The following is a 14592-nucleotide window of genomic DNA, read 5'->3' on the forward strand; positions in this document are numbered from 1 at the left end:
TTTATATATTTATACTTTAACACAAATTACCGAGGCAGCTCTGCTCCCTTGTGGGTTGAGACTTTGGATATGAAAGCTTTCATGCTCTCTGAGACTTGAGTTAAGTCATAGTTCTGCTCCTTCTCCTCCTTGGAAATAGACTCTGATTCTTTTTTGCCAGCAGCTTCCTGCAGCAGCTGGTCCAGCTGATCTGGTGAGAGATCTAACCACTGGTCATCTGAAAAAGAAGAAAGCATGATACTGCCATTCTACATTCACATGATAAGTCCTCTTAGGAGAGGATCCTGTGAGACTTAGTAGAACATTTTAATTTTTTTTTTTTAACCCTTCCACTGTATCCTGGTCCATCACTTACCATCCTCTGGAGGAAGATTAGCTGCTTCTTTCTTAAGGTCTTCTATATCAAATGGTATTGTCTGTAATAAGGTTAAGATTTCTTCACCAGGGCTCATAGCAAGAGAACTATGAAAAATAAAAAACATGAGTATTTCTTCATAAGAGAACCTAGAATAGTAATCATAAATACATAGTATTTTAAAGTTGGAAGGGATTAGCTAGTCTAATTTGGGGAGTTTTTTTTTTTTTTTTTTTTTTTAAAGAGATGGGGGCCGGGCGCGGTGGCTCATGCTTGTAATCCCAGCACTTTGGGAGGCCGAGGCGGGCGGATCACGAGGTCAGGAAATCGAGACCATCCTGGCGAACATGGTGAAACCCCGTCTCTACTAAAAATACAAAAAATTAGCCGGACGCGGTGGCGGGCGCCTGTAGTCCCAGCTACTCAGGAGGCTGAGGCAGGAGAATGGCGTAAACCCGGGAGGCGGAGCTTGCAGTGAGCCGAGATCGCGTCACTGCACTCCAGCCTGGGCGACAGAGCGAGACTCCGTCTCAAAAAAAAAATAAAAAAAAATAAAGAGATGGGGTTTCATTGTTGCCCAGAATGGACTCGAACTCCTGGGTTCAAGTGATCCTCCTACTTCAGCCTCCCAAGTAGCCGGCACTACAAGTACATGCCAAAACACCTGGCTCTAATTTGTTTGTTTGTTTGTTTTTGACAGAGTCTCACTCTGCCACCCAGGGTGGAGTGCAGTGGCACGACCTCGGCTCACCACAACCTCTGCCTCCCGGGTTGAAGCAGTTATCATGCCTCAACCTCCCAAGTAGCTGAAACTACAGCCATGCGCCACCATGCCTGGCTAATTTTTGTATTTTCAGTAAAGATGGGGTTTCACCATATTGGCCAAGTTGGTCTCGAACTCCTGACCTCGTGATCCCCCTGCCTCGGCCTCCCAAAGTGCTGGGATTACAGACATGAGCCACTGTGCCCAACCTTCTAATTTGTTTTTAAGCATATTTTTAGGTTACAGATCCCTTTTTCTCAAAAAAAAAAACTTTTACCAGGAATTCTAAAATATAGAAGGGCTCAAAGAAAAATGGCCTTGATTAAAGTGGAGGATAGGCCAGGCACGATGGCTCATGCCTGTAATCCCAGCACTCTGGGAGGCCAAGGAGGGGAGATCACTTGAGGTCAGGAGTTCACTTGGCCAACATGGTGAAACTCCGTCTCTACTAAAAATACAAAAATTAGCTGGGCATTGTGGCACACGCCCGTAATCCCAGCTACTCAGGAGGCTGAGGCAGGAGAATTGCTTGAACCCGGGAGGTAGAAGTTGCAGTGAGCCACCCCAGCATGGGCAACAGAGCAAGACTCCGTCTCAATAAATAAATAAAATAAAATAAAAATAAATCAAGTGGAGGATAGAGGCTCAGAGATCTACACAATTTGCCTTCCCTTTTGGCTCTGAAGCAGGCTCCATGGAACATCATTATGAAGCCACTGATCTCGTATAATTCTTTCTATACATATATGTATAGACAGGGTCTATATGTATATATATGTACATAGAAAGAGTTGTATTATATTAATAGTACATATACATATAAAAGACGTACTAAAAATACATAAAGACATACATATAACATATATATTTTATATATAAAGAAAAGAAGATCCAGAAGGAAAGTATCAATTAAAATTTATCTAGCATGTATTAAATGCTATGCTAACACTTTAAATACATTTTCTTATTGAGTCCTCTCATCATTATTATAGAAGGTAATAATCCTGTTTTACAGATGAGAAAACCAGAGCCCAGGGAAGTTCTATAACTTTTGCAAAGTCTGTACTACCCAGGAGGCAGAGGTTGCAGTGAGCCAAGATCATGCCATTGCACTCCAAGCTGGGCGACAAGAGAAAGACTCCATTGGGTGGGGGCCGTGGCTCACGCCTGTAATCCCAATACTTTGGGAGGCCGAGGCGGGCGGATCATGAGGTCAGGAGATCGAGACCATCCTGTCTAACACAGTGAAACCCCATCTCTACTAAAAAAAAAAAAGAAAAAAAAGCCAGGCGTGGTGGCGGGCGCCTGTAGTCCCAGCTACTTGGGAGGCTGAGGCAAGAGAATGGCATGAACCTGGGAGGTGGAGCTTGCAGTGAGCTGGGATCACGCCACTGCATTCCAGCCTGGGCAACAGAGTGAGACTCCATCTCAAAAAAAAAAAAAAAAAGAGCAAGACACAGTCAAAAAAAAAAAATCCTCATTCTTTAAGACTTAACTGAAATACCTCCTCCCTGAAGCCTTCCATTATCTTTCTTTTTTTAACTTCTCTGCTTCAACCTTTGTGAAAGTTTATTACCTCTCACTATGACTCTCTTTAGCATTTGATATTCCACAATGATTTTTATTTTGCCTTTTGTTATGATTATTTGGGTTATTCTTTTCTCTCTCCTAGTAATGTTTACATATTAATAATACAGAGTAGAGACAGTTCCCCATCACCTACGTGATTTTGCAAGATATGCAAATGTTTATTCAATTAAAGCAAGTCCTTTATACAACTTGATCTGGTCCATTCTTAATAGTTCAGACAGGGTGCCATCAATTTATGTAACAAATCATGTCAGCATTATGTCACTCACTCAACACATAAGTATCTCTGTGCATAGTTTCTTTTTTTTCTTTTTCTAAGACAGGGTCTCACTCTGTCGCCTAGGCTAGAGTGCGTGGCATGATCACAGCTCACTGCAGCCTTGACTCTTGGGCTCAAGCAATCTTCCTACCTCAGCAAGTAGCTGGGATTACAGGCATGAGCCACTGTGCCTGGCTATTTGTTTGTGTATTTTTAATTTGAGTAGCTGGGATTACAGGTGCCCACCACCTCATCTGGCTAATTTTTTGTACTTGTAGTAGAGATGGGGTTTCACCATGTTGGCCAGGTTGGTCTCAAACTCCTGACCTCAGGTGATTTGCCCACCTCGGTCTCCCAAAGTGCTGGGATTACAGGCGTGAGCCACTGCGCCCGGCCTATTTATTTATTTTTAATTGACAAAAAAGGGTATAGGTTTATCATGTAACTTAAAAATATTGTAGAGATGTAATCCCAGCACTTTGGGAGGCTGAGGAGGGCAGATCACAAGGCCAGGAGATTGAGACCATCCTGGCCAACATGGTGAAACCCTGTCTCTGCTAAAATACAAAAAGATTAGCCGGGCGTGGTGACATGCGCCTATAGTCCCAGCTACGCGGGAGGCTGAGGCAGGGGCATCGCTTGAACTGGGGAGGCAGAGGCTGCGGTGAGCCGAGATCGCGCCACTAAACTTCAGCCTGGCGACAGAAGGAGGCTCCGTCTTAAAAAAAAAAAAAAAACTACTGTAGAGAAAGCTAATGTTTCCTTTGATGACCACTGCCACCCATCCCAATCCATTGTCTTGTTCCCCAGAGGTGACTGCTTTCTCAAGTACACTTCGGCGCTTTTCTTTCTCTCTGTGTGTATATATATGTATGTTTCTATTTATTGTATTTGCTGTCTGTCCTTTTGCTGGAATGTTATTCCCCTAAATACCTGAATGCCTCACTTCTTCACTTCATTCAGGTCCCTTCTCAAAGAAAACTTCCTTAGAAAGGCCTAAGGAAGTTTAATCTTCTAGAAGATTAAACTTATCTATCTAGAAGAGCAGTCTCTACCCCTGTATCCCCACTCACTGCTTTTTCTTCATAGCACTTACTACCATCTAACATTATATAATGGCTTGCGGTCTTTCTCCTACATTAGCATGTGAGCTCCATAAGGACGAGGACACTTTGGGTTCATTTATTATATTCCCAATGCCTGGAATAGGACCTGGCACATAGGAGGCACTTGATAAATATTTGTTGAATAAATGAATATATATGTATCTATAAATAATGTATAGTTTTGTTTTGTTTTGAGACAGAGTCTTGCTCTGTCACCTAGGCTGGAGTGCAGCGGCACGATGTCGGCTCACTGCAACTTCCGCCTCCAGGGTTCATGCGATTCTCCTGCCTCAGCCTCCCGAGCAGCTGGGACTACAGGTGCATGCCACCACGCCCAGCTAATTTTTGAATTTTTAGTAGAGACAGGGTTTCACCATATTGGCCAGGCTGGTCTTGAACTGCTGACCTCGTGATCCACCTGTCTTGGCCTCCCAAAATGTTGGCATTACAGGTGTGAGCCACTGCGCCCAGACTGTATAGTATTTTGTGTATTTAAAATTTTTATATGTGTAACATCCACATGGTATATATTTTATTCTTTTTCATTTTCATTTTTAATTTTTGTGGGTACATAGTAGGTGTATATATTTACAGGATATATGTTTTGATACAGGCATGTAATGTGAAATAAGCACATCATGGAGAATGGAGTATACATCCTCTCAAGCATTTATCCTTCAAGTTACAAACAATCCAATTACACTCTATGTTAAATGTATAATTAAGTTATTATTGACTATAGCCACCCTGTTGTGCTATCAAATAGTAGGTCTTACTCATTCATTCTGTTTTTTTTGGTACCCATTACCGTACGTATTTATAACTTGTTTTTTTTTTTTTTTTCACTGACATTGTTTTTGAAATCTATTCATTTAGATCAGTGGTTCCCAACCAGGGAAAATTTTGCCCCCTAGGTACATCTGGCAATGTCTGGAGACATTTTTGGTTGTCATTATTGGGGGATGAGGGAGAAGTGCTATTGATATTTACTGGATAGAGGCCAGGGATGCTGTTAAATGTCCTATGAAGCGCAAGCCAGTCCCTCACAACAAATTATCAGATTTAAAATGTCAGTAGCACTAAGGTTGAAAAATCCTAAATCAGATATATGTAAATATAGTTAATCTCTGGTTAACTACTAGATAGGCTATCATATAAATAAACTGCAATTCATTTATCAATTATTGATGGATACTTCGGTTGCTTGTAATTTTTCACTATTACAATCTCTAATAAATTGGGAGAAAGTCTATGATATTATATGTAGGAGCTAAAAACAATTCTGAACTGAGAGATAGAGAGCAGAATAATGGTTGGCTGGGTTCTGTGGCTCACACTTGTAATCCCGGAACTTTGAGAAGCCAAGGCAGGAGGATCTCTTAAATCTAGGAGGTCAAGATTGCAATGAGCTATGACTGTACCACTGTACTCCAGCCTGGGCAACAGAGTGAGACTCTGTAAAAATAATAATAATGAAATAAAAAAGGTAGAATGATGGTTACCAGAGGCTGGGAAGGGTAGCAGAGAGCGGGGGGAAAAGAGGGAATAGTTAATGGTTACAAAAATTAGTTAAATAGAAGGAATAAGAGCTAGTGTTTGCTGCTCTGCCTATGGAATAGCCATTCTTTATTCCTTTACTTTCTTAATAAACATACTTTCACTTTACTCTATGGACTCGCCCCAAATTCTTTCTCGCACGAGATCCAAGAACCCTCTCTTGGGGTCTGCATCTGGACTCCTCTTTAGTAACATCTTCCTGGCAAATCCCAAAAAATATTTTTAAAAAAATTAAAAAGAGCTAGTGTTTGGTAGCACAAGAGGGTGACTACAGTTAATAATAATTTATTATATAGTTCCAAATACCTTTAAAAAATTGAATAACTAAGAATTTTCCTAACACAAAGAAATAAATGCTTGAGGTGATGGAAAGCTTAATTACCCTGATTTGATCATTATACATTGTATGCCACATGGACATTATACATGTAATCACGTGTACCCCATAAATATGTACAACTAGTATGTAGCCACAATAATTAAAAATAAAAAATTAATGACTGGGTGCATTGGCTCACGCCTGCAATCCCAGCACTTTGGGAGGCCAAGGTGGGTGGATCACCTGAGGTTAGGAGTTTGAGACCAGTCTGGCCAACATGGTGAAACCCTGTCTCTACTAAAAATACAAAAATTAGCCAGACATGGTGGTACGTGCCTATAGTCCTAGTTACTTGGGAGGCTGAGGCAGGAGAATCACTTCAACCCGGGAGACGGAGGACTGCACTCCAGCCTGGGCGATTAAGTGAGGCTCTGTCTAAAAAAATAAAAATAAAAAATAATAACAATAAATGAAAAAAAGTGAAAATGAAAGGTAAATCTAAAATAAAAGTCTACGATATTAATTCAGCTATTTTTTAAAAACCACAAACACTGGAAATTCAACAACAGGTCTGGAGGGAGATGGAAGTTTGGTTTTAAACTGTTTAAAATTTATCCTGGTGTGCAGAATGGGAGCCTCTCCTGCAACATAAATTAAAACGTTGGAGGACATTTAAGCTACTTGTAATTTTTTCCCCAACAGTAAAAAACAGTTGAGTAAATTATGGGGGTACATCCATTTGCTGGAATATTGTGCAGCTTTTTTTTTTTTTTTTGAGACGGAGTCTTGCTCTGTCACCAGGTGCAGTCTCAGCTCACAGCAACCTCTGCCTCCTGAGTTCAAGCAATTCTCCTGCCTCAGCCTCCCAAGTAGCTGGGACTACTGGCGCGCGCCATCGTGCCCGGCTAATTTTTGTATTTTTAGTAGATACAAGGTTTCACCATGTTGACCAGGATGGTCTCAATCTCTTGACCTCGTGATCCGCCTGCCTTGGCCTCCCAAAGTGCTGGGACTACAGGCGTCAGCCACTGTGCCTGGCCATATTGTGCAGCTTTTAAAAATTATGTTTATAAAGACTGTTTAATGCCATGGAAAATGTGATATCATAATGAGTAAAATTACACAGAGGAGGATGCAAAATTTCTTTCGTTGTTTTTGTTTCTTTTTTGAGGCAGAGTCTCACTCTGTCATCCAGGCTACAGTGCAGTGGTGTGATCACTTGAGTCCAGGAGGTGGAGGCTGCCAGCCTGTGTGGCAGAGTGAGACTCCGTTTCAAAACAATAAACAAGTAAGAATAATAAATAAACAATAAATAAAAAATAAAAAGAACTACCTAAATACCAATCTTTGTAGTAGGAGTCTTAACAATAACTCACCTTTCTGGCCGGTTTACTGAGAGCTGGAAGTAATTCTCTGCCATTTCTAGCCTTTCCCGGTACTGAACAGAACCTTCTATCAGTCCCTTAAAAAAAAAAAATGGTCTTCAGAACATTGCTCACACGTCGTCATGAAAAAAATGTGTTCACCAGCAACTTTCAGGCAGGCAGCAAATAGTCTACTACTCAGGAATCACGTGTCCCAAGTCCTAGGCCCTGATTTGTCATTAATGGGCCTGTTTGAGTTCCAATTTCTTCAAATGAGGGGACTCGGCTAGATGTAGTGATTCCTAATCTTTTTCACCATTAAGGGCCTATTTCCAGTTTGGAGAGTTTTCTACCATTTTCTTTTAAGATATAATTGGTTGGGTGTGATGGTTCACACCTATAATCCCAACACTTTGGGAGGATGAGGTGGGCAGATTGCTTGAGCTCAGGAGTTCAAGACCAGCCTGGGCGACATGGTAAGACCCTGCCTCTACGGAAAAAAAAAAAAAAAAAGTTAAAGATATAACTGATTAACTAGTAATTCACAAAACAAAGTACAGAAAGTTTGCCAAGTAGAATAAAAAATGGCAAAATCCCACCACTACTATCATTTGTGTTTTCTAAATGCATATTTATAGTGATAGTCATACTTAGTATTTTACATTTTTTAAGAATATACTGGCTGGGCACTGTGGCTCATGCCTATAATCCCAGTACTTTGGGAGGCGAGCTGGAAGGATCACTTGAGGACATGAGTTTGAGACCAGCCTGGGCAACATAGCAAGACTTCGACTCTACTTAAAAGAAGAAAAAAAAAATCATTAGCTAGGCATGGTGGCACATGCCTATAGTCTCAGCTCTTTGACAGGCAGAGGCAGGAGGATCACTTGAGCCCAGGAGTTCAAGGCTGCAGTGAGCTATGATCCTACTACAACAATCTGGCTTGCATGACAGAGCAAGACCCTATACAACAACAATAACAACAACAACAGTAATAGCCGGGCATGGTGGCTCATGCCTGTAATTCCAGCACTTTGGGAGGCCAAGGCGGAGGGATCACCTGAGGTCAGGAGTTTGAGACCAGCCTGGCCAACATGGTGAAACCCCATCTCTACTAAAAATACAAAAATTGGCTAGATGTGGTGGTGTGTGCCTGTAATCCCAGCTACTCAGGAGGCTGAGGCTGAGGAGAATCCCTTGAACCTAGGAGGCAGAGGTTGTAGTGAGCCGAGATTGTGCCTTTGCACTCCAGCCTGGAAGGCCAGAGCAAAACTCCGTCTCAAAAAAAGAAAAAAACAAAAACAAAAACAAAAACCACCATATATATGCTACAGTATCTTAAGTACTTTTTGTATTGCTATGACATCTTTATCATCATCATATTCTTAGGGACTTTTCTACTTCTTGGATATTTCCTTTAAAAAGATTATTCAAAGTGAAGGTTCCAAGTCTGAACCTTTCTATACCTCTTGGAAGACACTACCAAATTACTTTCCAATTAAGATTCTACCAATTTGCAATGTTACCAGCAAGGTATAGGAGTATTATTTTTACCATACTCTTGACAGCACAGAATATCATTCATATCCTTTTGTACATACATGAAAGACATTCTTCATTACTATGTTTATATGTGTATCTTTACTACTTGTGAAGTTGAATATTTTAAGAGAAATTTACTAGATATCTTTTAATAATTTTTAAAATCCACACCTTTGCTAATTTTCCTATCTGGTGTTTTCGTGTTTGCATTATCAAGTTTTTGCAAGTTGTTTTATCTGGTACAAATAATCTCTTTCATCATTTAGTACCAACAGTATTAATTCTCCTCTAATACTGGAAACAGTTCATAGACACCTCCTTCATTAGCACCTGAATACCACTGAACTAGAAAGTCTGCTTTAACTCTAGCTTCCATAATTATGTCACACATTTAAATATGGACTATAGGACTTTAAGTTACTGGCTTGATTTTCCCTGGATTGTATACTTACAAACAAATACTTTCCAAGTCCTACCTTAAAGTAATCATTCTTTTTCAGACTTGCAAGGAAACTGGCCCAGAGTGGTGAGGCAGTCACAAGGGATTTCTTGCAATCAGAAAAATGTGGGCTACATTTGGAGCATAAGATCTCAAATCCATGAGCCTAGATGAGACAGGTAGAATTTTTGTTATTAAGTTCCTTTTTTTTCCATATCTTATTATAACACATTACTTTCTTTCCACTGAGCCACACTCTAGAACTAGGTGACTGGATACATGGGCATTTGGACAATTATAACACTTTTTGAATTTTATGAAAAATATAAACTTATTCCCAAGTTTCTCAATCATTCTAGATTACTAAAAAATAAAAGGAAAGAAAATGATATGCAACAAAGATTCCTGTTCTCTTCAAAGAGATTCCTTTTCCTGCTGATTACAAAACCAGAAATTTACATTTATTGTTTGATTATGAAAAGGGTTACAAAAGGTTTCTTGTCCAATAGAAATTATACATAAATTGAACATGATCTCAGACATAGTAAAGGGAGGAAATCACTTCATTCTAAAAGTCTTTTGATTAAAAAAATATAATAGATGCACATGGCTAAATGTGATGATCAGGGAGCTTCCCTGATCAAGCTACACAACACCGTTACCAACTTCTTGCACATCCTTTCAGAAGTAACCTACACACTGAAGTAGGTATGTGTGTGCCTCTCTGTATGCATAGCTTTCTACTCCACCCCTTTTATTGCTCAATGGACACATACACACTATTTGACACCTTGCTTTTGACACTTAACCATATACCTTGGAGATCACTTACATGAGCACACACAAATTCATCCATCTTACTTCATGGCTAAAGCATAATTTATCTATTCCCCTACTAATGGACATTTAAGTAGTTTCTAATCTCTTGCTACTATGAACAATGCTGTCATGAGTATGCTCCATATATGTCCTTGTATATATGTAAAATACATAGAGAATCATTTCCTAGAAGTGAAAATGCTGATCAAAAGGGTTTGTGCATTTTAAATGTTGATAGATACAGATAGTCCCCAACTTATGATGGTTTGACTTAACACTTTTTTGACTTTATGATGATGTGAAAGCAATATGCATTAGGTAGAAACCTTACTTATAATTTTTATCTTTCGCAGGCTAGCAATATGCATACTCTCTCATGATGCTGGATACACAGTGGCAGCAAGCTGCAGTTGGCAATGTGATCACAAAGGCAATCAACCAATACTGTACTCTACACTATACTGTATTCAATAAATTACAAGACATATTCAACAGTTTATTATAAAATAGGCTTTGTGTTAGATGATTTTGCCCAACTGTATGCTAATGTAAGTATTCTGAGCCCATTTAAGATAGGCTAGGCGAAGCTATGATGTTTGGTGGGTTGGATGTATTAAACACATTTTTGACTTATGATATTTTCCATTTTTGATGGGTTTATCAGGAAGTAACCCCATTGTAAGTCAAGGAACATCTGTTTTGCCAAAATGTTCTCCTAAGGGATACAATCAACTTATATTCCTATCAACAATGTCTGAGAGTGTTTTTCTCTATATATTCTCAACAACCCAGTATGTATTATCAAGTCATTTGATACTTGCTAATAAATGATGAAAAACACTATTTTGTAGCTTTAAAGTACATTTCTTTTATTATGAGTAAGATTAAATATTTTTCGTGTGTTTAACTTAAAGGTCACCTGTATTTCCTTTCCTGTGGACTATGTTCATAGTTCCTGAACATTTTAAAATTAATTGGCTAGTATTATCTTTTTCATATTGACTTAAAGGAACACTTTATATATTAGAGAAGTCAGCTTTTTTTCATTTAGATTGCAAATATAACACTTTTTCCAGATTTGCTAACTTTTGACTTTATTTATGGAGTTTTTCTTTCCCGTGCAGAAATGCTTAATTTTTGCAAAATCAAATTTATCAGTCTTCCCTTCATAGCTTCCGGTTTCAAGTCATGCATAGAAAGGCCTTTCCTATTCAAATTATAAAAGGCTCTTTTTTTTTTCAAATTTTATACTTTTAATTTTTATGTTCAAATATTTGATCCAATTGGAATTTATTTTGGTATAGGTGTTAGGGAATCAACTTCAATTTTTCAGGTGACTTTACACTTGTCCCATCATCACTTACTAAGTAATCCATTTTTTTCATTCTAAATTGAAATGCCACATTTTACTGCATTCTTACATAAACGGTGTATTTCCGGACTTTTTATATTGTGCCACTGTTCTATTAAAAGCCCATTTACATAAAAAAAGAAAACAACATGTTCTGGTTCAATATTACCAATTTCATGCCCAATTCATGGGCTCGGTACTGGGGATCAGATGGAGGGGGCAGCCTGTATCCACTCCGCCGGTCCGGCACAAACCTTTGTTGCACCAACTGTGCATATAGACATTTAGTGAATGTGACCTGGGCATCAAGACACAAAATACATGAGTCTTTTCCTGAAATTAAAATTGTGAATATCACTTCACAGTTAAATATAATAAGAAGTCCATTTATAAGCTTCATCTTCATATGAAATGCAAAGAAAATTCAACCTATTCACTGCCTACTTGTTTTTCGTAACAGCTTTATTGAGATACAACTCACATACCATAAAATTTACCCTACTGCTGGCCAGGCATGGTGGCTCACACCTGTAATCCCAACACTTTGGGAGGCCAAGGTGGGCAGATCACCTGAGGTCAGGAGTTTTGAGACCAGCCTGGCCCATGGTGAAACCCCATCTCTACTAAAAATACAAAAATTACCCAGGCATGGTGGCGCATGCCTGTATAATTCCAGCTACTCGGGAGGCTGAAGCAGGAGAATCACTTGAACCCGTGAGGTGGAGGTTGCAGTGAGCCGAGATTGCTCCACTGCTCTCCGGCCTGGGCAACACAGCAAGATTCCATTGCAAAAAAAAAAAAAATGTACTCTACTTTTTAGTAATCACTAGTAAAATTCTTATCATTAGTTATATTATACAGCAATTAAATGGGTGGAAGATAAAGATAATTCTTTTTTTTTTTTCTTTTCCTGAGACAGGGTCTTGTTCTGTTACAGAGGCTGGAGTGCAGTGGAGCAATCATGGCTCACTGAAGCCTCAGGGATGGGGTTTCACCATGTTGGCCATGCTGGTCTCAAACTACTGACCTCAGGTGATCTCCCAAACCTCCTGGGGTCAAGTAATTCTCCTGTTTCAGCCTCCCAAGTAGTGGGGATTACAGGTGCCCACCACCACAGCTGGCTAATTTTTTTATTTTTTGTAGAGATGGGGTTTATTATGTTGCCCACTCTGGTCTCAAACACCTGGGTTCAAGTGATCTACCTGCCTTGGTCGCCCAAAGTGCTGGGATTACAGGTGTGAGCCACCATGCCTGGCCAAGAATAATTCTTAATTCCCTGGAAGAGATGAAATGTTTTATTGTCAAGAAGGAAATAATTAGGCCGGGCATGGTGGCTCATGCCTGTAACCCCAGCACTTTGGGAGGCTGAGATGGCTGAATCACTTGAGGTCAGGAGTTTGAGACCAGCCTGGCCAACATGGTAAACACTGTCTCTACTAAAAATATAAAAATCAGCTGGGCGTGTTGGGAGGTGCCTGTAATCCCAGCTACTCAGAAGGCAGGAGAATCACTTGAGCCCAGGAAGCAGAGGTTGCAGTAAGCTAAGATGGCTCTACTACATTCCATCCTGGGTAAGAAAGTGAGACTCTGTCTCAAAAAAAAAAAAAAAAAAGGAAATAATTACAGAAATAGAAAAATATGGTCAAAAATAGCTATGAAACATTGAGTATAAAATGGGGAGGCAGGTCTCTTGAAAATTTCCTTCACTGGGTGCAAGAAAAGAAAAAAATGTGTATAGTTTGAGCATCCCAAATGTAAATATCTGAAATCTAAAATGTTCCAAAATCCAAAACTTTTTGAGTCCCAATGATATGCTCAAAGTTTTGAGATTTCAGAATTTTCAGATTTGGAACGCTCAACTAGTAAGTATAATGCAAATATTCCAAAATCCAAATAAATCTGAAATCTGAAATACTTCTGGTCCCAAGCATTTCAGATAAGGAATATTCAACCTATATTAACACGCTATGAAGAAACAGAATATTTCCTTTTTCTTTCTAGAGAACAATTAAAATAATGTTTCATTCACTGAGCACTGAGAAATGTAAAAAGAGAAAAATAATAATGTTTCAACTCTGTTTCCAGTAAGAGAAACTAAATGACCAAGATAGGAATCTTACCGATGTCATTATTCGTGTTTCAGGCAAGAATGTCTTGAAAACACGACAGGCTCGCAGGTCAATAGGGTCTCGTAGGTAAAATGCCTGGACTGCTGCAGACACCAATCTGGGGCGCTGCTTTAGCACTGCCACAATGCCAGCTGGAAGGAAGCAGTGTGCTCGATGAAGGGAGACCTGAATTTTTTCTGGGTACCTGGGACAGGTAACATAATTACTTTCATTTTACAGTATATAAATACCTAGAATTCTTATACCATTCACATTCTTTTTGACATCTTCTCTTTGTTCATTGAGAGCAGTATGTAGAGAGTGACAAGAGAGATGAAAAAAGATACTGTATATACACTTAATACTATAAGAAAGAAGAGAGGGAAAGAAAAAAGTAGGAAGAAATGGAAAATAAAGAAAAGGGATTATGGTAGCTCAATAAAAACAAAACAACTTTGGGAGGCTGAGGCGGGTGGATCACTAGGTCAGGAGATTGAGACCATCCTGGCTAACATGGTGAAACCCCGTCTCTACTAAAAATATAAAAAATTGGCTGGGTGTGGTGGGACATGCCTGTAGTCCCAGCTACTCAGGAGGCTGACGCAGGAGAATTGCGTGAACCCGGGAGGCGGAGGTTGCAGTGAGCCGAGATCACACCACTGCACTCCAGCCTGGGTGACAAGAGCAAAATTCCACCCCAAAAGCAAAACAAAACCAAACAAAACAAAAAAACCAATTATACTTTGGAATAAACATAAAATCAGAGTTTATTTTTCTAAAATAATGGTGCAAAGTATGCTGAAGCTAAAAGAGATTTTTATTTTTTATTTATTATTATTTTTGAGACAGAGTCTTACTCTGTCGCCAGGCTGGAATGCAGTGGTGCAACCTCGGCTCACTGCAACCTCCGCCTCCCTGCAACCTCCACCTCCTGGGTTCAAGTGATTCTCTTGCCTCAGCCTCCCCAGTAGCTGGGACTACAGGGGCCTGCCACCATGCCCGGCTAATTTTTTGTATTTT

General features: G+C 39.6%; 2 protein-coding genes across 4 annotated transcripts in view; one reads left to right on the forward strand and one right to left on the reverse strand.

Annotated features, from left to right (window-relative positions):
- NUDT13 (nudix hydrolase 13) overlaps positions 1–10956 on the forward strand; it is a 40816-nt gene extending 29860 nt beyond the window's left edge. Inside the window, exon 9 of the mRNA XM_017962944.3 lies at positions 10467–10956. Within this exon, the coding sequence (XP_017818433.1) occupies positions 10467–10493 (27 nt within the window). The 3' untranslated portion in view covers positions 10494–10956. The remainder of the gene's footprint in view (positions 1–10466) is intronic.
- Positions 1–14592, reverse strand: part of ECD (ecdysoneless cell cycle regulator) — a 57450-nt gene that overhangs the window by 30033 nt on the left and 12825 nt on the right. For all 3 annotated transcript variants that reach the window (XM_009214707.2, XM_003903778.4, XM_021943377.2), the window contains exons 6-11: positions 13585–13777; positions 11634–11762; positions 9332–9460; positions 7326–7411; positions 356–462; positions 31–217 (exon numbers count right to left, since the gene is read on the reverse strand). In XM_009214707.2, the coding sequence (XP_009212971.2) occupies positions 31–217; positions 356–462; positions 7326–7411; positions 9332–9460; positions 11634–11762; positions 13585–13777 (831 nt within the window). The remainder of the gene's footprint in view (positions 1–30; positions 218–355; positions 463–7325; positions 7412–9331; positions 9461–11633; positions 11763–13584; positions 13778–14592) is intronic.

This window comes from Papio anubis, chromosome 11 (genome assembly GCF_008728515.1).
Source record: "Papio anubis isolate 15944 chromosome 11, Panubis1.0, whole genome shotgun sequence".
Classification (NCBI taxonomy): Eukaryota; Metazoa; Chordata; class Mammalia; order Primates; family Cercopithecidae; genus Papio; species Papio anubis.